This window comes from Bufo gargarizans, chromosome 8 (genome assembly GCF_014858855.1).
Source record: "Bufo gargarizans isolate SCDJY-AF-19 chromosome 8, ASM1485885v1, whole genome shotgun sequence".
Classification (NCBI taxonomy): Eukaryota; Metazoa; Chordata; class Amphibia; order Anura; family Bufonidae; genus Bufo; species Bufo gargarizans.
In genome coordinates this window covers 196279016-196303840 of record NC_058087.1, presented here as the reverse complement: position 1 = coordinate 196303840, position 24825 = coordinate 196279016, and the positions used below count along the sequence as shown (strand labels likewise).

Here is a 24825-nt window from a genome sequence, read left to right as displayed (position 1 = left end):
AAGGTCTGCATCGATCATTACCATCAGTGTAGAGAAGTAGAAGAACCCCTAATGTCCCGCACACACTGCCTCCGAATCTTTAGGTTCTCTTAGGTTCCTTATACTAAAGCTTTCCAACTGTAGATGTTGACGTTTCCTTACATTATCTCAATATACAATAATCTCTTCCCGTGCTCCAGGGTGGAGGACCTTCCATGATCCGGGGCAAAGTCTACAAAAATGACACAAGTGATGATTTTGAGATGCTTACGTTTATTGAACAAATATTGAGAAAAGGCGAAAAAAGCTAAGAATAAAAAGCTGCAGCGTCACAGACACGAGGGAGGAATGATAAGTGCTCGGTTGAGATGAGCCAATCCATTCTGAAGTTCAACAAAAAAAAATTCAAAACGTTCTCATTCTACCGAACCCCAATTTGGAGTCATTTGATTCAGGAGAATTAAGGCAAGAGAGAGAGAGGGACTTCTGGGCATTCTGAGCACTTTCTGAATACATTCGACCCGAATTAAAGTTTTGGAAATTCATTAATCTCTGGTGTAAAATATTGGATATTATTTCTACCAGGAATCCAGATTGACGTGTAGGAGCAATATATTCACTTTCTTCTGTATCTTGGCTTTATTCTAGATTTGCCAGTTATTAAATGGAAACTTTATGTTGGGATGTTCTGCACAGTAATCCAAGTCTTTAGGGGTCACGTACCAGTATGACCAGTGCTCGACTGGAAACCATGGTCCACTAAAGGTAAGAATCCCAGGGGCTCATGTCATTCAGCTCCTCTACAGAACATTGAATGTTCTCTTAAGTGGAGAAGCATTTATAATAAGAGGAATATCAGAGGGAGAAGCATTTATAATAAGGGGAATATCAGAGGAGAAGCATTTATAATAAGGGGAATATCAGAGGGAGAAGCATTTATAATAAGGGGAATATCGGAGGAGAGAAGCATTTATAAGGGAATTCTAAACTCAACTAAGCAGTCGGTGGCACTGGGCTATAACTCTCACAATGCGGCCCTCTGAGGTGATCAACACAAGTAACACTTACAGAATATCTAATCGTGCCTTTCTTTAGAGAACAGGTGTGAGTAGTAGTACCTGATGTCAGAACTCTCTCACATTTTCCCAGCAAATCATCATATTTTACGTCCTTATCCCAAACCTCTATTGTGTATTTCTTAATTGGGCTGAGCTCTAGAACTCCGAAATCATAATTCATATTCCACGTGGGATTTTTCTTATTCATGATTGTTGGGGTTCTTATTTCTTCAGGATGGAATCTAAATTTCACGTAGGCGTCTGCCTGTGAGAAAACGTCAGCTTTCAGACCACTGGCATCTTTGATGGATAGGTGAACCCTAGCGACTTGTCGACGTGTTGGGCAGCAGTTAGAACTTGTGTACCTAGAAGCTGGACATGAACAGGAGCAGTCTTTCCCTTGACGGCCGGGACATGAGCACTTCTGTGTTATAGCCATTTCATTAATGTAATCACTTATAGCCAGCCTGAGGTTCTCTCTCTTAGGACCCCTCGTTTTTACCAAGTTATGAATGGAATCTAAGGAATAGGAAACCAGACCAGGTTGAGTCTTCAAGCTTTCCATCCACTGCTCAAAGGCATCAGCAGAGGCCGTATCGGGTGAGAGAAGATCGAATTTCGCATTTCCTCCTATGACCTGTGAATTGAGATGAGAGTTAGAGAAGATCCCATACAATTTCTCATGACCCTATGATAATGTCAGTCTATTTGAGTATTGACGTTTTCCAGAAAGCTTATGTACTTGGCCATGAGTGATATTTCTAATATGAAGAGTTTTATACTATGAATCTCCGGCAGCAGAACTAAGTCCATAAAACTCAATGACTCACCTTCCACGTGCGTTCACTGAATGCTTGATGGAAATCTCCAGCATATCCCGCTTTCTCTAATTTTTTTTTGCAATCTTCAACTTTGGAATGAATACTTGCTGACTTGAATATCCCAATCTCAGATTCGACTCGAAGGCAATCCTTGACCTCATGCATTTGCAAACCGCTCATAGACACTTCACATGTTCGCACTGCAGTGACCTGCTGGGTCCGACCTCCGACTTTTACACGTGTGATATAATGTGTCCCGAAGTTAGCGATCAGATGTCTGTATTCAGCTTTGGTGTTCTTATCATAGGAATCTGGGAGACTTTTCAAAGCTTTATTGAAATGAGGTGTAAACGAGGCATTGGATCCCAGGCCAAAACTGAAATGGAAAAAAAACCAAAACATAAATGTAACGCAAGTTATGCTAGTAACCCCCCTACCCCACTGAATGAAGGATATGGGTAATACCTATAGAAAGCGCAGTCTAATTTCTGGCTCAGAAAATTGTAATTGTCCGTGCTGCTTTTACTCTCTGCAAATTTGGTCATCTGACTGTGAGAACCTCCCACAGCTATGTTTAGGTTGGCCACATGCATGTTCAATTTGAGACCAACTTTCCAGTCGTTCTCCACTTCAGAAGTTGCTTCATTGGCCACTGACACTGTAGATGTAGATGTCAAGCTTTGTATATTTCTGTAACATGAAGTTTCTGGTCTCCAGTCCACCAGCGCCTTGGGCAGCTTCTGCAGCACATTTTTGTTGTGAGGGTTGTCACACACTGCACATTTCTCTCCAACCTCCTGTAGATCCAGAAGAAAAGAGCCGGTTGACTTCATGGTGACAATATCAATGCCTTCTCCTAATAGAGTATGGCCTGGAACAAATTTGGCATCCTTGCATTCTTTTGCTGTACCAGGTCTACATCCAGATCTGCTAAAGGGAGAGCTCATGGAAGGTCTTTGATGGTGAAGAAGAAGAAGAAGCCAAAACAGAAGATGCAGTCTGGACTTCATTGCAAAGAGTGATCTAGAAAAAAGAAAGAAACAAGAGTTTTATTAAAGATATAGTAAAAAGAGCTGATGGACAAATTGTACAAAATAATCAGAAGTCTTCCTGCTATAGGATGGTGTCAGTATCACTCTGATGTATTTGACTGTTCATAAGGATTTTGAAGTACAGTTTGCAGGTAGGCTCAGTGTGAGTTCTGTTACTTTGTTCTGGTTGCAGTCTCCAGAAGTGGTGATGCTTTTGTATGGTTCAGGAATGGAGCCAAGGCTCATCATCAATAGAGCAGACAGGTGCAATGTTCGGAGAAAATACAGGTCAACAGCAGAATTGGAATCAGTAGTGATTACAATATAACAAATTAGAACAAAGGGCTTAGGAGAGAGAAAGGGAAAAAGTTTTAAATCCAGAGAGAAATGTCATCTTGTAGGGGTTGTCCAGGATTAGAAAAACATGGCTGTTGTTTGTTTCCTAAAAACAGCACCACCCCTGTCCATGAGTTGTGTCTTGTATTGTTGCTCAGCTCCATTGGAGTCAATGGGCAGAGCTGCAATATCAAACACATCCTATGGACAGGGGTGGTGCTGTTTTTGGAAGAAAGCAGCCATGTTTCTCTAATTATGAACAACCTCTTCGGGACAGAAGGTGACTCAATACCTGAAATGTACTCCAATGAAACAAGGAGCAAGTTTTCAGGATTAAACATGCAAGTCAGATGTTCTTCTATTCCCTTGAACAGTTACGGGACTTTGGAGTTGGTCTCTGTCTGTACCCCTACTGACCTTGGTCACAGTGACTTCAAGATTCCTGTGAACCACCATCCAGAGGTCCTGAATATTACAGTAGATGAGAACAACAGAAGGCAACTGGGATACCAAGATCTGGAGAGGAACATTTAAGTTTCGCAAGTAGAAAGTAATAAAATTATGGTAAATGTCTTCAGAGTGCTAGTTCAGATCCCTTGTCTTGATAAGTGTTGGTATAGGTCTGAAGGAACTGCTCAGAGAACTGATTGAGTGGCTCAGTCTGAAGATTACTGCTGGTGATAAGCATGGAAAGGTCTAAGAAATTTTCAAGACTTCGCTCTCCAGAACGTAGACACAAACTGAACTCCACGATAGAAGACAATATGATGTGAAAAGCTTTAAATGCAAAATAGCTTCTTAAAGAAGGTTTGAGCCAATTGTGGTGCTGATAGTAAACCAACCAGAAAGATGTCACTTTAGAAAATCAGTCAGCAAACACCAAAATGGCAGTAAAACCTTGAACAGGAGGCAAATCAGTAAAGAAGTTCATGGACATTTCAGTCAACAGTTTGAACAGATAAGAGCTAGAGAAGTCTTCTGGGTGCTTATGGGGATGGCTTGACTTGAGCACATACAATGCAAGATGAAACAAAGTCCTTGATATCTTGCCTCCTATCTCGCCACCAGTAGAAACAGAGAAGTTTAGAGGTTCATTTCACTTTGGGTTGTTCAGATAATGAAAGTCAAATTCGCCCATTGAAACACCTTGCTACGGAGACCAGGAAACACAAGAAATTCTCCTAGCAGTGGTACTTTAAGAGAGACATCAGTGAAGCCAAGGTTACACTCTGGGTCTGTTATGTAAGAAGGATCCTCAGGAAAGGAATCAGATGTTTCAAAAGTCCTGGACAAAGTGTCTGCCCTACAGTTCTTCTCTACCAGATGTGAGGATCGGTTTAAATTATGAGAAGAATAGAGCCCTGCAAAAATTAATTGTGTGAGCATACTGAAGGATAATATAGGATAATACAGCGCCACATTCTTCTTACATCCAGTGATGTCTCCTCTGATGTAGACGTTCTCTTTCTTTATCTTCTCTATTCAGACCAGACCGCCATGATGATTTCCTTCAGCCATCTCTTGTCTCTGCAGAGTTTGAAAGTATTGTGCTTCCCAATACTATACTGCAGAAAAAGATAATCCCCCTAAAAATACTTTTACCACACAGATAGTTCCTCTTCAATAATTATTGGTACACAGTTCCCTAAAAAATAACTGTGCCCAGCAAATAGTGTCCCTGAAACTCATTGTGCCATAAACGTAGTGCCCTCCAAAAATAATTGTGCTAAACTGATACTGTGCCAGGGTGCCTCCCACTGAAACAGTCCTCCCAAAAGTCCCACCAATAGTAAGAATTCTCTGCCATAGTGCACTATGTGGTAACAGTGCTCCCAATAGAAATAATGTCCCTCATTTTGCCCCCAGAAGTAATAATGCCCCCATAGTGCCCCCAGTAGTAATAATTCCCGATATGTGTGCCTGTACAAAAAATACCCCGTTATAATGTGTGCCAGTGCAAAAATAAACCCTTATAATGTGTGTCAGTACAAAAAAAACTTTAACTGCCCCCAGTAGAATGGATGTGCCCGTAGTGGCCACCTTAGAATGTGTGCCAGAACAAAAATGCTCCTTTAAGATGTGCGCTAAGTACAAAATATGCCCCCTTGTGTGCCAATACAAAAAATACCCCCATTATAATGTGTGCCAGTGCAAAAATAAACCCTTATAACGCGTGTCAGTACAAAAAACTAAACCTTTTAGTGCCCCCAGTAGAATGGATGTCCCCAAAATTGCCCCCTTATAATGTGTGCCAGTACAAAAATGCTCCTTTTTACAGCCTCAATGTCCCCATAGTGCTTTCTCCAGTTACATAATGACCCCTACCCCATTGTGGCCGAACTCCATGCTGCCAAATAAAAGTAATAAACTCAAATACTTACCTCTATTCTGCTGTCAGCAATGAAGTGCAAGACACGAGCCTCTTCTAGTCTGTGCCTTGAGCTGTATGCAGTACAATGGAAGCACTCATTGCCCATGGCTCTTCCACTGCCTCCCTCTTGCCCCTACCTGGGGCTGCCTGAGGCAGTCGCCTCGCCTCATTGGCGTTGCACCCCTGATCAGCCCCCCTCCACGCCATCAGTCCCCCCCCCCCCGTGCCATCAGTTCCTCCCCCAGTGTCATCAGCTCCCCCCAATGCCAGCAGCTTCCTGCAGTGCTATGAACTCCCCCAGTGCCACCAGCTCACCCAAGTGCCATCAGTTTCCCCTCCCCTGTGCCATCAGTTCCTCCTCCAGTGCCATCAGTTCCTCCCGCAGTGCCATTCCCCCATGCCATCAGCTCCCCCCAGTGCCTTCAGCTTATCTTTTTTTCTCTTTTATTCATGCCTCGGGTCTCAAAAATCCATATATTTTCATAAAAGAATCAGGCTTCAGTTGAAGAAGAAGACTTTTTAGGATGAACCTGACAGAATCCTAGGAGTTATACTGAGTCTCTATCTTTTCCTTAGAAAACACATCGTGATTCCTGAGACCTCTACCGGAAATGGAAAAACACTCTTTTATGTAGGAAGAATGGGTCATCTAGTGTAGAGAAAAAGGGTTGTTAAAGGGGTTTTCCGACCTTTTATAATGATGACCTATTCTCAGGATAGGACATCAGTATCTGATTGGGGAGGTCCGACACCCGGGACCCCTGCTGATCAGCTGTTTGAGAAGACAGCAGCACTTCTTGCTGCTTTTCCTAGGCCAGTGACTACACGTTCATCGGGCACATGGCCTAGGAGCAGCTCAAGTGAATGCGGCTGAGTGCGATACCAAGCACAACCACTATACAATGTACGGTGTGTGATTCGTAAGCTGTGAAAAGGCAGAGTCTCTGACAGCAGCACTGGTGCCTTCTCAAAACAGCTAATCTGCGGGAGTCCCAGGTGTCGGACCCCCACCGATGAGATACTGATGACCTGTCCTGAGGATAGGTCATGAGGAACAAAATGTCTAAAAACCCTTTTAATGTGTCCTGACAATCCTTCAAAGGAAACCGCCATCAAATACTCATTTTTACAAGCAGTAGTGTACGGAATTTAATAGCATATTGTCCAACTTTGGAGATTCCTTGTCTCAGGTGCTTCAGGGCAAATGGTGCAGGGGAGTTTTGAACAGGATCCTTAAAAACTTTCCAAAACAGGGCCAGGAAGGTGGTCAGGAATGAGACTGGATCATCTTGCTCACATAGGGCTGTGCCCAAGCCAGAGCCTCTCCGGAGAGAGCACCAGATGAAAGACACCTAAGCACGGTTTGAGCAGAACTGTTGGGGGCAGTGTGTAGTACACTGTTGAAGAAACCCCAACAACAGGAGGACGTGGTGCAGAACCTGAGGTGGAGGATTCTGATCGCATGGCCACATGGAAAGCCTGCTCTGCTGCGGAGGCAGCCGGTGGAGCAGAGACAAGTGGATGCAGGGTTCTCAAATGACTTGGGACTCCCCGGACAGTCAGTGTGATTTCCTGGATGACACAGACCTTTTGAACGGCGTCAAAACAAAGTGTTCGTTCTTCAAAGCCAGGGACATCACAGGACACCAAAGTCCCAACAGGTCAGGTTGTGCCAAAGTAACTATCTGTCTTTGCCCGTGCTGCAGTGTTTCTTAGGTCTCTGAGATGCCACTCTCTGCCAATATGTTACTCATAGGGTTGCACCAGTACTGAGTAGGCTGCTTTGCGCCTCTATGGATCCTTATGACTACTGCATTACTAACCTTTATGGGAAGCTCAAATTCCCGTCTTCGTTAGTGTGCCGTGTGCACTTCACGCAATACCCTGCACTTGTAAGGGTATGGTCCCAAGTCCCATGTGGCCTACGCAGTTCCAGTCCTAGACCGTTTAAAATAGGGGGTACTGCAGCAGCACAGTGGTGTAACTAGAAATGACTGAATTGTTGAATGGGCCCCTCCTGTTCGACCCTCACTTCTGTGGCTAGTCAAGATACCTCTCTCAGACCAGGCCTGGCAGCCATTCCATCCGTTTCCTACATGTGTATACTGTATGTCCTGTCACTGTATATACTGTATTCTATAATACCGTTGAGGAGGCCCCTGACAATAAAATCTTTCAGTACTCCTCCTAGGTGGGCCCCTTCTGAGTTCGGGCCCTATAGCAGGCACTTCCTCTATAGCTACGCCCCTGCAGCAGCACAAGATTTACACAGGTGAACTGGAAGCTTTTGCTTTCATGTAGGATGAAGGAAAGCTCAACTTCATGGTGGCTCACACACTCTGAGCAGGTCCCCCAGCACCTCATGTGACCACAATACACCAAGGTGTCACCACGTGTTGCTGCTCTCTGGAAGGGATGGTAAGGCCTGGTGCACCCCAATGGGAAATAAGTCCAGAAAGTCTGGGTCTGCAGTAACCAGGGTGCTTCTTTCCTGGAGGAATTCAGGTGCAAAACAATACAGGCGAGGCATAGGGCTGGCTCTTCCAGTCCCTCTCTCTCTCAGAAGGCTGTTACCCTGGTCAAAGGCTGGTGATCCAGGGTCTGTGGTAGCATATCCTTGTCTCAGCGTATTCTTCTGGTCACTCAGTAGTCTGGCAGAGTCTTCCCTTCAAGCACTGTTCCCTAACTGCAGCAGACTAGGGGCTCTGACTGTTCTCCTTATATACCACTTCAAGCTAGACTAGGACCTTCTAGTGGGAGGGGTGGAGTGGAGAAGCTCAGCACAAACAGATACAAAGTTATAACTCTCGTCTGTCATAGACTTACATTAAAGTTTCAATGATACTCAATGTCACAGCAGTTTTTCCAGACAAAAACACGTTTTCAGACATATCAATAGTCTGGTTTTGGTGGTAAATAAGTCTGGGTTTTTCCCTCCAAAACATGCTCTTCTTTAACACCTTAAGGACCAGGCCTTTTTTTGGAAACTTGACATGTGTCACCTTATGTGGTGATAACTTCGGAATGCTTTTACTTATCCAAGCCATTCTGAGATTGCTTTCTCGCGACACATTGTACTTCACCTTTATTTATAAAAAAATCCCAAATTTACAGAAAATTTTGAAAAATTAGCAATTTTCAAAATTTGAATTTCTCTGCTTTTAAGGCAGATAGTGATACATCATAATAGAGTTATTACCTTACATCCCCCATATGTCGACTTTCATGTTTGCATCATTTTATAAATGTAATTTTATTTTTTAGGATCTTATAAGGCTTAGAATTTTAGAAGCAAATTTTAAAATTTTTGAGAAAATTTCCAAAACCCACTTTTTTAAGGACTACTTCAATTCTAAAGTCACTTTGTGGGGCTTACATAGTGGAAAACACCCATAAATGACCCCATTGTTGAAAATGCACCCCTCAAGTTATTCAAAACTGATTTTACAAACTTTTTAACCCTTTAGGTGTTCAACAAGAATTAAAGGAAAAGGAGATTACATTTTAATACTTTTTGGGCAGATTCTCCATTTAATTCATTTTTTCCTGTAACACATCAAGGGTTAACAGCCAAATGAAACTCAGTATTTATTACCCTGATTCTGCAGTTTACAGAAACACCCCATATGTGGTCGTAAACTGCTGTACAGGAACACGGCAGAGCACACAATTTTTGAAAGAAAAACACTCATGTTTTTATGTCTCCATTTTCAGAAAGCTAAATCTAAATTTTTTTGAGTGATTGTCTTAGTTAGGTTCTTATTTTTGGCGGGACGATATTACGGTTTGATTGGTGCTATTTTGGGGTACATACTACTTTTTGATAGTTTGGTTTTACACTTTTTGTGATGTATGGTAACAAAATAATTTAATTTTTGGCATGGTTTTTATTTATTTTTTATGCTGTTCATCATACGGGTTAGCTTATGTGATATTTTTATAGATCAGGTTGTTACGGATGCAGCGAAAACCATATCTTTTTTAATTTTTTGTCCGATTGTCTTATGTAGGGTCAAATTTTTTTGCGGCATGAGATGATGGTTTGATTTGTATTATTTTTGTGTACATACTGCTTTTTGATCGCTTGGCATTACACTTTTTAGGATGTAATTTGATAAAAAAATTACATCCTAAAAAAAACAGGTCATTACGGATGCGGCGATATCTTGTATGTCTGTTTTTTTTTTTTTTTTATATATTTTGGTTTTAAACAATAAAAGCATTTTTGAAACAAAAAAATGATGTCTCCATTTTCTGAAAGCCATATTTTTTTATTTTTATTGTCTTATGTAGGGACTAATTTTTTGGCGGGATGAGATGACTATGTGATTGGTATTATTTTTTGGGTACATATGACTGTAGGATCGCTTGGTATTACACTTTTTGTGATAAAAGGTGACAAAAAAATACCTTTTTTTTTACCATAGTTTTTATTTATTTATTTTTACAGTGTTGACCGGACGGGGTGGATCGTGGTATGTTTTTATAAAGCAGGTTGTTACGGATGTGGCGATACCTAATATGTGTGTTTTTTTTTTTTTTTTTTTTTTTTTTTTACAATTTTATGTCTCTTTTTATGGGGAATGGGCTTTTTATTTTAAAATTGAAATTGGGGCTGGATCTCTTGGGCTTCCGTAGCTGGAAGTCCCAATGCCTGTGCAAGGCATCGGGGCTGCCATAGCAACCATTTGGTCCCTGTCACCGCAGCATGGGGACCCGATAGCGATGTACCAGCTGCCGCAAACCCCCTGTATGCCGTGGTCAGCGTGACCATGGCATACAGGGGGTCAATCCACCAGCATCAGTGTTTTCACCGATGCTGGCAGATTCAGCAGGGGCCTGGCTGTAAGTATCAGCCGGGCCCCTGCTGCTGATCGCGGCAGAGCGTGTGGGGCAACCGATTAACCCTAGGACGAGAATGCTCGTCCTATGGCATTAAGTACCGGCCAGTAGGTCCTGAACGTGTCAAAGGCCATGGACACCTTTGGAGTCCATTTTATTTTATGATTGCATTTAACTTATTTTTGGCTAAAAATCATATTTTCAACTGGCCTTTATTACAAATATTGAGCTGTTCAGTCACAAAGGGTTAACTGTTTTTTTTAACTGTGTGACTGGTACTTTCACTTTCACTTTGTGTGGTCATCTAATTACCCTTATTTATAAACTACTGTGAGCTCATAAACACTTATCTAAGCCACATTCTTATCAGGATGAGTGTTTATGATGTGGGAGAGCACAGATAAGGCTACTCTCACACTGGCGTTTTGGTTTCCGTTTGTGAGATCCGTTCAGAGATCAGCGGTCCAAAACGGATCAGTTTTGCCCCAATGCATTCTGAATGGATAAGGATCCGTTCAGAATGCATCAGTTTGCCTCCGTTCCGCCTCCATTCCGCTCTGGAGGCGGACACCAAAACGGTCCGAATCATAGGCAAACGTATCTGTCCTGACACACAATGTAAGTGAATGGGGACAGATCCGTTTTCACTGACACAATATGGCACAATAGAAAACGGATACGTCCCCATTGACTTTCAATCGGATCCGTTTTGGCTATGTTGCAGATAATACAAACGGATCTGTTCTGAACGGATGCATGCGGTTGTATTATCTGAACCGAAGCATTTGTGCAGATCCGTGACGGATCCGAACCAAACGCGATTGTGAAAGTAGCCTAAGAAGTCCATCTCCTCAGATGATGGAAAGGACAAAAAATCCACAGGCAGCTAGTAGAGCATGTCAGCTCTGTACAGAAAACAGGATTCCATATTGTTAATAAGGACCAATTGAAAAAAATATTTTTAGCTCTAAATAAGTACAATGCAATAATAAAAAAAAAACTGCCCCCAAAGGTGTACATAGCCTTTAAACCCTATGGCAGCTGTGGAAAATTACCAGCTTCTCATTCAAAGTCCCAAAAGTCTCTCAGTATTCATTAACCATTTCCACAGAGCCTTACAAATACAGTGCAAATGAACAGGATATATATCACAGCATACATATAAAATGCAGTTAAACAGTGCAAGTTAACCCTTTTAAGTGAAATAAATTAAGAAGTGTATAACTTTGCATAGGGGAAACAGGGGCAAATGTCCAGACTTCCAGGGCACTACACAGAGTGTATGAAATCTTTTGTTTTTCACCCTTAACCTCGATTTCCAGGTTATTGTTCGCTGAGTAGCTATAGATTGGTGTTTGCTGAAGGTGCTGTAGCATGGTCAGGATGGCCCACTGGACTCCTACTTGTAGAAAGGGATATACATTATTAAAGGGGTTACCCGACCCCTGAAATGCTCCCCCATATCCCTGGGCCCCTCACACACAATGTACTTACCTCGCTTCTCTGCACCGGCGTCGCTTCTGAAGCTAGCATGCAGTGATGGGGATGAGCGTCCCTAGCGTCATCTGCGATGCTAGGGAGACTTGTCCCCGTCTGCAACATTTACATGATTACAAGTTCTGCTCAATATTTTCCCATAAAACTATATATCAATTTATTTTACTCCTTGCGTTTACCTACATTTTGGGGGTCTCAGAAACTCTGGTAATATATTCAGCTGTTACTGTGTAATAATTATCAAGCAGTGACACTTACATATTATCACAAGCCAATATAGAATAAGACTAACTCTGCTTGCTTTTAGTGAATGAGATCATCCAGAGGGTAAAATCGTGCCCAGATCTAATAGTTCTTACAGCTGAGGGTTTGTTACAACATCAATCACCCTGAACCCCAGACTGATCATGTTATCTGCACTGATACATGGTAATAATGTCTCAGAACAAGAGAGAGATTTGTTTCTGATGTGTTCATCTAGACTGAGACCTGCAATGTTACATGGACCACTGGATGTACGTACCCCCACACTATCATTAGCATCATCTATGCCAGCCTCAAATACTGGGAGTCATACTTCCCGGGCCCTCCTGTTACCTGGTTAGTCTGGCCCCTATGTATAACATATAACTCGTAGAACTCTCTTCCCATCTCTCATTCAGCTCACTCTTGACCTCTCCTCTGCCTTCTACATTACTTTGTGCTCCTCCTTCTTGACCTGTCCTCTGCTTTCTACATTACTCTGCTCTCCTTCTACTTGACCTGTCCTCTGCCTTTTACATTACTCTGTCCTCCTCCTACTTGACCTGTCCTCTGCCTTTTACATTACTCTGTCCTCCTTCTTGACCTGTCCTCTGCTTTCTACATTACTCTGCTCTCCTTCTACTTGACCTGTCCTCTGCCTTTTACATTACTCTGTCCTCCTCCTACTTGACCTGTCCTCTGCCTTTTAGATTACTCTGTCCTCCTTCTTGACCTGTCTTCTGCTTTCTAAATTACTCTGTCCTCCTCCTTCTTGACCTGTTCTCTGCTTTCTACCTTACTCTGTCCTCCTCCTACTTGACCTGTCCTCTGCCTTCTTTGTGGCCTAGTACTTTGTGGCCAGTGGCAGGGAAGGACATTACCTTTGTACTGCCTGAGGCAAAAATAGAAAAATGACACCCCCCCCCCCTGCCAAATTCTTGACCTACTCTCTCCCTCCTGCTAGAAGTGTAACCTGACCTGCATGCACTTTCTATAATACCAGTGTCTTCTTATGTGGCACAAGGGTCTTTGGGCCCCCTCAGGCTCCTGGGCCCGGTAGCGACTGCTACCTCTGCACCCCCTATAGCTACGCCCCTGTTTCTACATTATTCTGTTCTCCTCCTACTTGACCTCTCCTCTGCCTTCTACATTACTCTGTGCTCCTCCTTCTTGACCTGTCCACTGCTTTCTACATTACTCTGTCCTCCTCCTAATTGACCTGTCCTCTGCCTTCTACATTATTCTGTTCTCCCCCTACTTGACCTGTCCTCTGCCTTCTACATTACTGTGTTCTCCTCCTACTTGACCTGTCCTCTGCCTTCTACATTACTCTGTTCTCCTCCTACTATACCTGTCCTCTGCCTTCTATATTACTCTGTTCTCTTCCTACTTGACCTGTCCTCTGCCTTCTACATTACTCTGTCCTCCTCCTACTATACCTGTCCTCTGCCTTCTACATTACTGTGTTCTCCTCCTACTTGACCTGTCCTCTGCCTTCTACATTACTCTGTTCCCCTCCTACTGGACCTGTCCTCTGTCTTCTACATTACTCTGTCCTCCTCCTTCTTGACCTGTTCTCTGACTTCTACATTGCTCTGTCCTCCTTTTACTTGACCTGTCCTCTGCCTTCTACATTACTCTGTCCTCCTCCTACTTGACCTGTCCTCTGCCTTCTACATTACTCTGTGCTCCTCCTTCTTGACCTGTCTCTGCTTTCTACATTACTCTGTCCTCCTACTAATTGACCTGTCCTCTGCCTTCTACATTACTCTGTCCTCCTCCTAATTGACCTGTCCTCTGCCTTCTACATTACTCTGTCCTCCTCCTACTTGACCTGTCCTCTGCTTTCTATACATTATTCTGTTCTCCTCCTACTTGACCTCTCCTCTGCCTTCTACATTACTCTGTGCTCCTCCTTCTTGACCTGTCCACTGCTTTCTACATTACTCTGTCCTCCTCCTAATTGACCTGTCCTCTGCCTTCTACATTATTCTGTTCTCCCCCTACTTGACCTGTCCTCTGCCTTCTACATTACTGTGTTCTCCTCCTACTTGACCTGTCCTCTGCCTTCTACATTACTCTGTTCTCCTCCTACTATACCTGTCCTCTGCCTTCTATATTACTCTGTTCTCTTCCTACTTGACCTGTCCTCTGCCTTCTACATTACTCTGTCCTCCTCCTACTATACCTGTCCTCTGCCTTCTACATTACTGTGTTCTCCTCCTACTTGACCTGTCATCTGCCTTCTACATTACTCTGTTCCCCTCCTACTGAACCTGTCCTCTGCCTTCTACATTACTCTGTTCTCCTCCTACTTGACCTGTCCTCTGCCTTCTACATTACTCTGTTCTCTTCCTACTTGACCTGTCCTCTGCCTTCTACAATACTCTGTTCTCCTCCTACTTGACCTGTCCTCTGCCTTCTACATTACTCTGTTCTCCTCCTTCTATACCTGTCCTCTGCCTTCTACATTACTCTGTTCTCTTCCTACTTGACCTGTCCTCTGCCTTCTACATTACTCTGTGCTCCTCCTTCTTGACCTGTTCTCTGCCTTCTGCATTACTCTGTTCTCCTCCTACTTGACCTGTCCTCTGTCTTCTACATTACTCTGTTCTCCTCCTACTTGACCTGTCCTCTGCCTTCTACATTACACTGTCCTCCTCCTACTATACCTGTCCTCTGTCTTCTACATTACTCTGTTCTCCTCCTAGTTGACCTGTCCTCTGCCTTCTACATTACACTGTCCTCCTCCTACTATACCTGTCCTCTGTCTTCTACAGGGCTAATAAACATCCTTCTTCTGAAAGTTTTTCCAGACCTTTCCCCATATGCCACATCCCTGCTATCCAGAATCCCAGGATGTCTATTAACTATGTCTTTATTCTTCTCCCACTTCCTAAAACTCAGCATGGAGGAAACTTAGTTCATCATCTTTCCTGCATGTCCCTCAGCCAACCTACCTGACCCATCTATTACAGTTAATAGCACAACTCTTTCTCCGGTCTCGCGGGTCCGCTGCCCGGTGATAACATTTGATTCTGCCCTGTCCTTTAAGCCACACATTCAAACCTCACCTCCACCTCCTGCTTTCAGCTGAAGAACATCTCCTGTATTTACTCATTCCTCACCTCTGAGTCAACTACAATGCCAGTGCATGCCCTCATCATCTGCCTGGACTACTGCAACATCCTCCTCTGAGGCCTCCCATCTAGCACTCTCACTCCCCTCCAATATATTCTGAACTCTGCTGCCCGGGTCATCCACCTGTCCTCTTGTTTCTGCTCTGCCTCCCCTTGTTTATCCTATGTCAATCCCTTCACAGGCTCCTCATTGCCCAGCAAATTCAGTTCAAGACCTTGCTACATATAAGGCTGTCCGCAGTCTGTCCCCTCCTTACAGCTCTGATCTCCCGATACATCCCCACACATAATCTCCGAACCTCACGCGACCTCCTCCTCTGCTCTCTCATCTGTTCCTCACACAGTCTGGTGTGCACCGCCAATGAGGCAAGGTGAAGCACCAGGTAGGGGCAGCAAAAGGGCCATGGGCAGTGAGTGCTTCCATTGTGGAAACGCTCATCTCTACATATTCAACTGCATCGTTGTACTCAGGACAGCAATACAGTTGAATGCTGCAGAGGGGCACCAGGTGATGTCTCCCTGGCCCATCGTTTGTTCTAATAGGCTTTAGTCCTAGTTCCTGTAGCCTATCAGAGGCCGGGGTCATCAATATCGTGCTGCCTGAGCCGAGCTGCATGGGGCACAGACTAGAATGGAGGTAAGTATTTGAGTTTATTATTTTTATTTGGCAGCATGGTGCTAGGCAACAATGGGGTGGGGGTCATTATTTTGTAACTGGAAAAAGCACTATGGGGACATTGCTTCTGTACTGGTACATATTCTAAGGGGGCCACTATTGGGACATTTGTCCTACTGGGGGCACTAAAAGAGTTTTTCTTGTACTGGCTCACTTTATAAGGGAGCATTTTTTGTATTGGCACACATAAGGGGGTATTTTTATACTGGCACACATTATAGGAGAAATGATTACTACTGTGGGCAAAATGAGGGGCATTATTACTATTGGGTGCACTGTTACCACATAGTGCACTCTGGCTCCATTACTAATGGTGGGACTTTTGGGAGGACTGTTACATTGGGAGGCACCTGGCACAGTATCAGCTTAGCAGAATTTTTTTTGGAGGACACTATGTTTACGGCACTATAGGTGGCAGGGACACTATTTGCTGGGCACAGTTACTGTGTGGCAATTATTCAAGGGGAACTATCCGTGTGGTACTAGTATTTTCAGGGGGATTATCTGTTTCTGCAGTGTAGTATAGGGGAGCACAGTGGGCACCATATTAGAGGTGGCAGGATGAGGAGTTCAGAAGGTAGGAGGAGGATGGAAAAGTAGTTGTCAAACTGTGCATTGACAAGAGATGGCTGAAAGAAATCATCATGGCGGTCTGGTCTGAATGGAGAAGATAAAGAAAAAGCATGTCTACATCAGAGGACACCTCACTGGATGTATGGTATGTGGCGCTGTATTCTCCTGTATGTTCTGTAGGTCAGTATGTAATGTTTTCCAAGTATGTCTTTAACAGTCAGCCTGGGGGGAAGGGGTTAAGCTAAGAAATTGGCATTGGGTGGGGGCACCGTTTCATTTTTTCGCCTCAGGCAGCAGAAAGTCTAGGGGCACCCCTGCACACAGTCGTCTACAAGACTTCTCCCGTGCATCCCCCATATTCTGGAACTCACGACCCCAGCACATCAGACTCTCCCCCGACATCCAAACCCTCAAAAGTAACCTAAAAACCAGCCCTTCAGGAAAGCCTACCACCTGCAATGAGCATGCCGCCAGGTGACCAGCCTTTACACTCACCTACTGTGTCCTTCCCTTGTAGATTGCAAGCTCTTGTGGGCAGGTCCTCCCCCTCACTGTACCAGTCTGTTAATAGTTTGCATTAGTATTTTTCATATTATGTATGGGAACCCGCTCTTGTACAGCTCCATGAAAGTAAAGGCGCTTACTAATAAATAATAATGATGTCTGGTTCTGTAGGTGTCGAAGGAGCCACTTACCTGGTATCAGTCTGCAGGGATGTGACTATGACTGTCTTGATCCATATATATATAGGATCCCTGGTCTCCGGGTACCATATGGCGTCTATTACTGCCAATTCCTTGAGAATTTGCATGCGGTATCTGCAGTGTCCGGGAAGTGAGTGGTGCCCACAAATTGGTGACCTGGAGAGACAAAGGGCGCCGAGAGATAAGATGTTATCCTGGTCACCTGTGTACATGGCACAGAGCCCGAACCCCCAACCTCGGGTGTACAACATCTGGTGCCCGGCTGATATCACTTTATAGCACCTCATATAATGTAATTCAGAGACTCAATACACAGTTCATGAGGGGACAGCATGAAGGGGAACAAGTGGCAAGTGTAGATCTTAACCAACAATGGCATCCCGTAGAGCCTTTATAGAGGAAGACACGTTCAGCGCACTTTTCTTCAGCCAGATCTGCTCCTCATCTCTAATATCAGCCATTTTCAGCACTTATGGAGCCATTAGTCACCGAGTCACCCAGGCTTCATGGAGATGCACAGGTCCTGCTCTCTGCTCCTTTCTCTGCTTGGCCTATGGCCACAGTATTCTGGGGTCCTCCTTCCCCTCCTATTATTCTGGTGTAGTTCGCACACTCTATGGCACTGAATGGCTCTTAGAATATTTGCATACATTGCGGTATTATTTCATGGTGACATTATTTGGACACTTTTATATGAGCACTATAAGGTGGTATTAGACCCTCAAGTGTATACTGCCTGGTAACCCTTCATGTGCTGCTCTGGCTATTTCTTCTCTTAGGACCATCTTAAGAGACAGCTGCCAGGCATGTGTAAGGAGTGGCCCGCTCCGGTCAATATGGGGTTAAATTGGGTAAAGAGGGGACTGTCGCCGTGTAATTTATTTTACTGTCGCTTTGAATGATTATGCCGTTTCTCTGCTGTTCTTGCAATGTGATGTACAGTACGAATCTCGTGCACTTTACTGTGGAGTAAATGGTGGTCCTCCATTAAAGGTGGTTGATGGAAGTGTAAAGGGGTGAAACCTACAGTGCCGGAGGACCTTTGGTCATATGCGCTGACTGTGCAGGTCCTCAGGACATGACGGGGGTATTGGTTATATCCCGCTCGCTCCCCCTTTTACCCACTACCATCCCAAGCCACTCCCCACCCCGGCCCAGCCCTTACCCCGGGCTCGGCCCACTCCCAATAAAACACTGACACCTGGCTTGGATTAAATTGGCCACAGCAGCCATTTTATTACATAAATACATATAATAAATAACCTTTTAATCCCAAACTGTAACATATTCCTGATTCCCAACGGGGGAGGTCCTGGAAGCCCCAAACAGCATAAGTTTATTACCAGGTTGAACCGCCTTGCCACCAGCCGTTAAACGCCAGCTCGGAGGCACCCCTGACGGCCCAGCCCCCAAAATTATCCACAACCGACCACCAACTATGGGAGTCCAGCCCCAACCGTGGAGCCCTCCCATCCTCATCCTTTAGAATCTCACCAACTTCAAGGACCTCCCACCGCCACAAACGCACGGGCTTGACCCCTTAAGCCCTGGGCGTCCCTCCACATACGCAGCGCCGTCTCGATCCCATCCTGCAATGCCAAGCACCACATATCCAACCCCACAGCGTTTAAATGTACCCCATCCGCACGCCAAAACCCCCCAACACCCTGCTCCAGGTCCACATGCCTCACAGCCACTGCCCCATTCCTTGCCATGAACCGGCCAATGGCCCGGTTAACCTTCACCCTTGCCTTGTTCACTCCCTCCACCAAGCGCGCACCCCTCCACACTTTACGGGGAACTATGTCCGACCACACCGTCACAAGGCTCAGAAGTAGGGACCACAACCTTAGGAGATCAAACTTGATATCTTTCACCAACTCCCTTAGCGGCCGCGCCCCCAAATCATTGCCCCCCACGTGTAGGACCAATACATCCGGGGCCCTATCCAATCTAACAAACCTGTGCACCTCCGCCAGTACGCCCCCCCACATCATTCCCCGCCGACCCAGCCATCTTACCACAGCTGTAGACCGTTCCAACCCTAACTGTTGACCATCCAGCCGAACCGCTGCCCGGATGGCTCCCCAAAAACCGTACGAATGGCCTAAGATCCAAACTAAAGCCGGCTCAGAACCTGTAATGACAGAAACGAAAAACAATAGCAAAACGCATTCCACATGCAAAATTAACACCAACGTGCTACAATCTTTCTGGACGGATATATGAACGAAACCGGACCGATTCCCACCTCCCTATCCGTTTAATCACCTCCTGCCCCAAACCCCACCGAGCTGCCTCCGTCGCCGCCCCAATTCTGAACGAATGACTTGAGTACCCCTCCAATTCCCTACCCAACTGACCCAGGCACCTTCTAAAAACCGCCGTAAACCGAAAGCGCGAAAGGAACGACCCATCTGCGTGCACCAGAAGAGGAGACACTGATCCCCGCCCTTCCGCCCCATACTCCCGCATACACCGGACCGGGCACATCAAACAACCCAAGACCTCGAACAAAACAACCCTGCGACCCCTGCCTTCCACATCCGTTTTCGATCTCCTAATGACGAACTCCACCCTATCTGCAAAAAGGTCAACGTCATCCCAAAGCAACCCCCCTCCCCTACTAACTGACGGACTCACCAGCTCCCCCAACCTCAAAGCCCCAAAAAACGCCAGCGCAAAGGCCAACCGGAACAACCGCAACTCCCACAAGGAAACACAAACTTTTTCTAGCTGCTCACCCAACTGCAGGAGCAGGGAAAACGACACAGGCCTGCGACTGTCCTCCACCGCCCGCAAACGCCGCCAACCCTTCAGTGCCCTCACCACCAGGAAGGACTTGGTAACGTCCGGCAACTTCCGCAGCTTGAAACCAAAAGCTAGCCCAGCCATACAGCCATTCAACCTCGAAGCAGACCACCCGTCCTCCCTACACTGACCTATAAATAACAGCAACGATATCTCCGACTCCTCATCCCCCATCCCCAATCTAGCCTTCCACTCCTCCCAACACTGCCATGCCCTGTGATATGACACCCACGTACCGGGAGCTAATGAGGACTGTATGAGCCCCATTACGTTGTCTCCAGGAGTTCCCATAGGCAGCTCGGGCAGTCCAGCCCGTCCTCCTCCGCTTCTGGAGCCAGCTGGCGAAAACGCTCCCACTGAGAACGAGAAAGAGCATCAGCAATACAGTTGTCAACCCCTGGTACGTGCACCGCCGCCACCCACGCATTGATGGTCAAACACTCCAAAACTAATCTCTGTAACAACCGCACTACCAGAGGTGACGAGGCTGACAACCCGTTAATTGCCTGCACCACTCCCAAGTTATCACAGTGGAAACGTACCTTCTTATTCCTAAATTTCTCCCTCCACAGTAGGACCGCTGCCACTATGGGGAAAAGCTCCAACAGCGCCAAATCCCTCACCCAGCCTCTACTCACCCAAACGTCAGGCCACACCCCCGCACACCACTGCCCCGAACAATACGCCCCATAGCCACATCCCCCCGCCGCGTCTGAAAAAAGGTCAAAGTCAAATGCCTCCACAACATCCCCCATAAACATATCCCGCCCATTGTACTGACTCAGAAACGATGCCCACACCCGTAAGTTCTCCCTCAACTCCCTCCCTAACCTTATGTAATGATGAGGTGCCGTTACCCCCTCTGTCGCAGCCGCCAACCTCCTGCTAAAAATCCTCCCCATGGGCATTATCCGGCAAGCAAAATTTAGCTTACCCAGGAGCGACTGCAGCTCCTTCAGTTGAAGTTTTGCTAATCGCTGCGCCCTCCCCACCTCCCTTTCCAAATCCTCCAGCTTGTCCCGGGGCAGTCTACATTCCATCCGCTTCGAATCGATACCCAGGAAGCTCAACTCCGTCGCGGGACCCACCGTCTTTTCCACCGCCAGGGGAACACCAAACGCAGCGAACAGCACCTCCAGTGAATGCAGCAATAAAGAACACACCTTTGAACCCGCGGGGCCAATACACAGAAAATCGTCTAAATAGTGAATGATAGATTCACATCCTGCCGAGTCCCTAAACGCCCACTCTAAAAACGAGCAAAACTTTTCAAAGTACGCGCATGATAGCGAACATCCCATCGGTAAACAACGATCAACGAAAAACCCCCCATCCCAAAAACACCCCAACAAATGCAGGCTATCCGGATGAACCGACAACAACCTGAACGCAGCCTCGATGTCTGTCTTCGCCATCAATGCCCCCCTCCCAAACTGTTTAACCCACTGCACTGCCGCGTCAAACGAGGTATAGACCACCGAACATAAAGCTGGATCTATACCGTCGTTGACCGACGATCCCTTTGGGAAGGATAAATGATGAATGAGGCGAAACTTATTCGCCTCCTTCTTCGGAACCACCCCCAGAGGCGACAGGCGCAAATTTTCCATCGGGGGCTCCGAAAAAGGCCCATCCATCCTACCCAATCTCGCCTCCTTCTCCAGCTTCTCAGCGACTACTCCAGGGTGTTCCCTAGCCGACCGCAAATTCTTTCTGATCAACACCGGCCCCGCCGGAACAAAAGGGATACGAAACCCCCAGAGGAAACCCTCCCGCAACAGTTCCGCGGCCTTTACATCCGGGTACCTAGCGAGGAACGGTTCCATCCTTTCCAGACGAACCGGCATCACCCCCTTTGCTAGCACCCTTGCCTCCCCTCTGCCTAACCCCCCTGAAACACCTTGTGGCTCCATGAGATCCCCCACAGCTAGAGCACTCGTGCTTGAACTTGCACTTAGCACCGAACTTGCACCCCCCTTCATTAAATAGGAAACAGTCCCTTAGCCGACGCTGCTGAAAAGGCCGACTGCCCTCCGGCTCCCGACTCACCCCGAAACGACTGAGCTCCCGACTCCCCCCGAAAGGACTGGGCCGACCTAACCGGCGCCGTCACCTTCAACCACAAAGCTATATCTTTGTGGTCCCATCTAATACTCGGGCGCACCGCCTTACGCTGCCTAAATTGTTCATCGTAGTGCAGCCGCGTCTGCCCCCCATAAACACGATATGCTTCCCCAATGGAGTCCAGATAGCAAAACAGCGCAGAGCAGCACTCTGGCGCCTTTTCCCCTACTACGCTGGCAAAGATCGCAAACGCCTGCAACCAATTAGGGAACGAACGCGGTATTAACCGGTACCGCCGCTTCTCCTCCTCCTCCTTTTTACCCTCATCCTTCCTAGCCTTATCCAGGTTAAATTTCTCCAAGGGGAGCAAGGAAAAAATCTCCACGTACTCCCCTCGCCAAATTTTTTCCCTAACTTCTTGCTTCAAATGGGCCCCCAACGGCCCTTCAAAGCAAACGTATACCTCCCCCCTCGCCTTATCATCCAGCCGCACCCTATCCTCCTGCTCCGAACTACCCGCCTGTGTCTGCAATGATGCCGTGGCACTTTGCGGACCGAACACGGGCTGACCTATTCCCCCCCAACCCACCAGAACTTCCTCCCACCCCCCAGGCCGGTAACGGAGACGACCCTCCAGCACCCCAACCAGCCAGCAACCCCGCCAAACCCCCCAGCAACTGCCCTAACCCCCTACCCAATTCCCCTTGGGGCCCCCCTGCCGCCCCCCCAGAAAAACTAGCAATTAACTGCACTAAAGGTCCCCAGAGCACCTCACCTGGCTGCCTGGAAGCTTTGATCCCATCAGCCGAAGATCCCGACTCCAGACGTTCCTTCCTCTGCGATGAAGCCGATGAAAAACGGTCCCCCGACGGTCCCCTGGCCCGACCGGGACCAGAGACGTGACATCCATGATCTTCACTCGACGCCCAGGAAAAGGCGGAGCCTGGAGGGTCTTGCTGCAACCTCGCCGAGGGCCTGCTGCTCAGGTCCGCAGCCGCCCCGTTGTCCCCAGACACTTGCTCATGCCGAGGGGCCTCATCCACAATCATCTCCTGGACAAGGCCCGCTGTACCTGGTCCTAAACACTGGAGGGCGCTGGTACATAGCTGTACAGACCTTCCAAGGCCTGCTCGAGGGCTCCGCCTGCTGGCCGGATTCCTCCCACGCCGGGGCCCACAAGCAGAAGCTGTACCTGCGGCCTGCCGGCATGAAGGGTCCTGTGTAGGGCTCCGTCTGCAGCGCTGAGACCGAGGGGAGGACAACTGTGGACTGAGGCGCTCCGGCGGCCGGACCCGCCGAGGCCGTGACAAAGAAGGCTGAGGCGAAACAGGTGCCTCAGCCGCCCCTCTCAGCAGCTGCTGGACCTGCTCCTGAAGCCAGCCCGGTCCTCTACTCGCCGCCGCCGTCCTTAGCTCCGCAAGCATGGCGTCCACCTCCATCTCGGTGCACGCGTCAGGTCAGTTTTCACTGTACCACCAATGGCCACCACTCTCCTCCAGCCCTGGCTACTTAACCGCTCCAGTTCCACCCCCAAACTTAAACTGGCCAATCCCAATCCCCCGGGGCTCGCTAAACCAACCCCCCGTCATGGTAGCCTCCCCCCAGGCTACGCCCCCAGTCCAGCTATTTCTGTAGGGAGAGAAGAGGTTCCCGTGTGGTAATGTGTGACACTGCTAGAACCTCATGATATCAAAGGGAGGTGATATTAAGCCTAGTTTCATATCAAACCTCCGAGTTGTTAGCGCACAGCAGAGCTGAGTGAGGTGCGGGATCGTCTGGTACTTTGTGGTACTTTATGAGCTGCACAGAAGCCATAGGCGCCTAACCTGTACCAGGGATCTGCATTTGGAGGTGATGTAATGGACAGCAAGACCTTAAATAGGCAGTTCTTATATACTGACCGCTGGGATTTTCCGTGTAGGATAGCCTTACGGAATGTACTTAGACACATAGGGTAGGCTCATGCACATGGCCCCACCTCGCAGCAAAGATTTATGGGCACCCATTAAGACTGTGATGTGCAGTGATCCCTACAGCACAGATATGTGCAGGGCCTTCTACTGTTGGAGGACCTGTGGTCACATGCCCATCTGTGAAGGGCCTGAAGCTAGTAACTGTAGCTCCAGAGGCGGGAGGTGCAATGGGATCTCTGCACTCTCAGGTTCTGCCATCCTAAATCTACATCAGTTACTGGAGCCCAAGGAGGTGAGTAATTACTGGACACCGGGTTCTCAGTTCATCAATCTATTCACTTCTATAGATGACCAGTGTTACCATTAAAGATAAGTAATGCATGTACACAGTGACTGCACCGGCAGAATAGTGAGTGCAGCTCTGGAGTATAATACAGGATGTAACTCAGGATCAGTACAGGATAAGTAATGTATGTACACAGTGACTGCACCGGCAGAATAGTGAGTGCAGCTCTGGAGTATAATACAGGATGTAACTCAGGATCAGTACAGGATAAGTAATGTATGTACACAGTGACTGCACCAGCAGAATAGTGAGTACAGCTCTGGAGTATAATACAGGATGTAACTCAGGATCAGTACAGGATAAGTAATGTATGTACACAGTGACTGCACCAGCAGAATAGTGAGTGCAGCTCTGGAGTATAATACAGGATGTAACTCAGGATCAGTACAGGATAAGTAATGTCTGTACACAGTGACTGCA

At 46.8% G+C, this 24825-nt stretch overlaps 1 protein-coding gene across 1 annotated transcript; it reads right to left on the bottom strand.

Moving 5' to 3' along the window:
- Window positions 1–946: 946 nt before the first annotated feature.
- On the bottom strand, window positions 947–23585 carry LOC122945552 (perforin-1-like). The gene is made up of 6 exons (XM_044304615.1): window positions 22922–23585; window positions 20940–21331; window positions 20353–20438; window positions 2324–2881; window positions 1868–2234; window positions 947–1674 (listed from the first exon to the last, which is right to left on the bottom strand). Exons 1-6 carry the CDS (start codon window positions 23583–23585, stop codon window positions 973–975), a joined length of 2769 nt encoding a protein of 922 aa, XP_044160550.1. The 3' UTR covers window positions 947–972.
- Window positions 23586–24825: the final 1240 nt, after the last annotated feature.

What these genes read in the sequence shown, in the direction of transcription:
- LOC122945552 (XM_044304615.1), bottom strand. Translation starts at nt 23,585, where the DNA reads ATGGAGGTGGACGCCATGCTTGCGGAGCTAAGGACGGCGGCGGCGAGT. An exon ending in TTAGACTGCGCTTTCTATAG is followed by an intron (nt 2,235 to 2,323) that starts GTATTACCCATA and finishes TTTCCATTTCAG; the next exon opens with TTTTGGCCTGGGATCCAATG. An exon ending in TCAGTGAACGCACGTGGAAG is followed by an intron (nt 1,675 to 1,867) that starts GTGAGTCATTGA and finishes CTCAATTCACAG; the next exon opens with GTCATAGGAGGAAATGCGAA.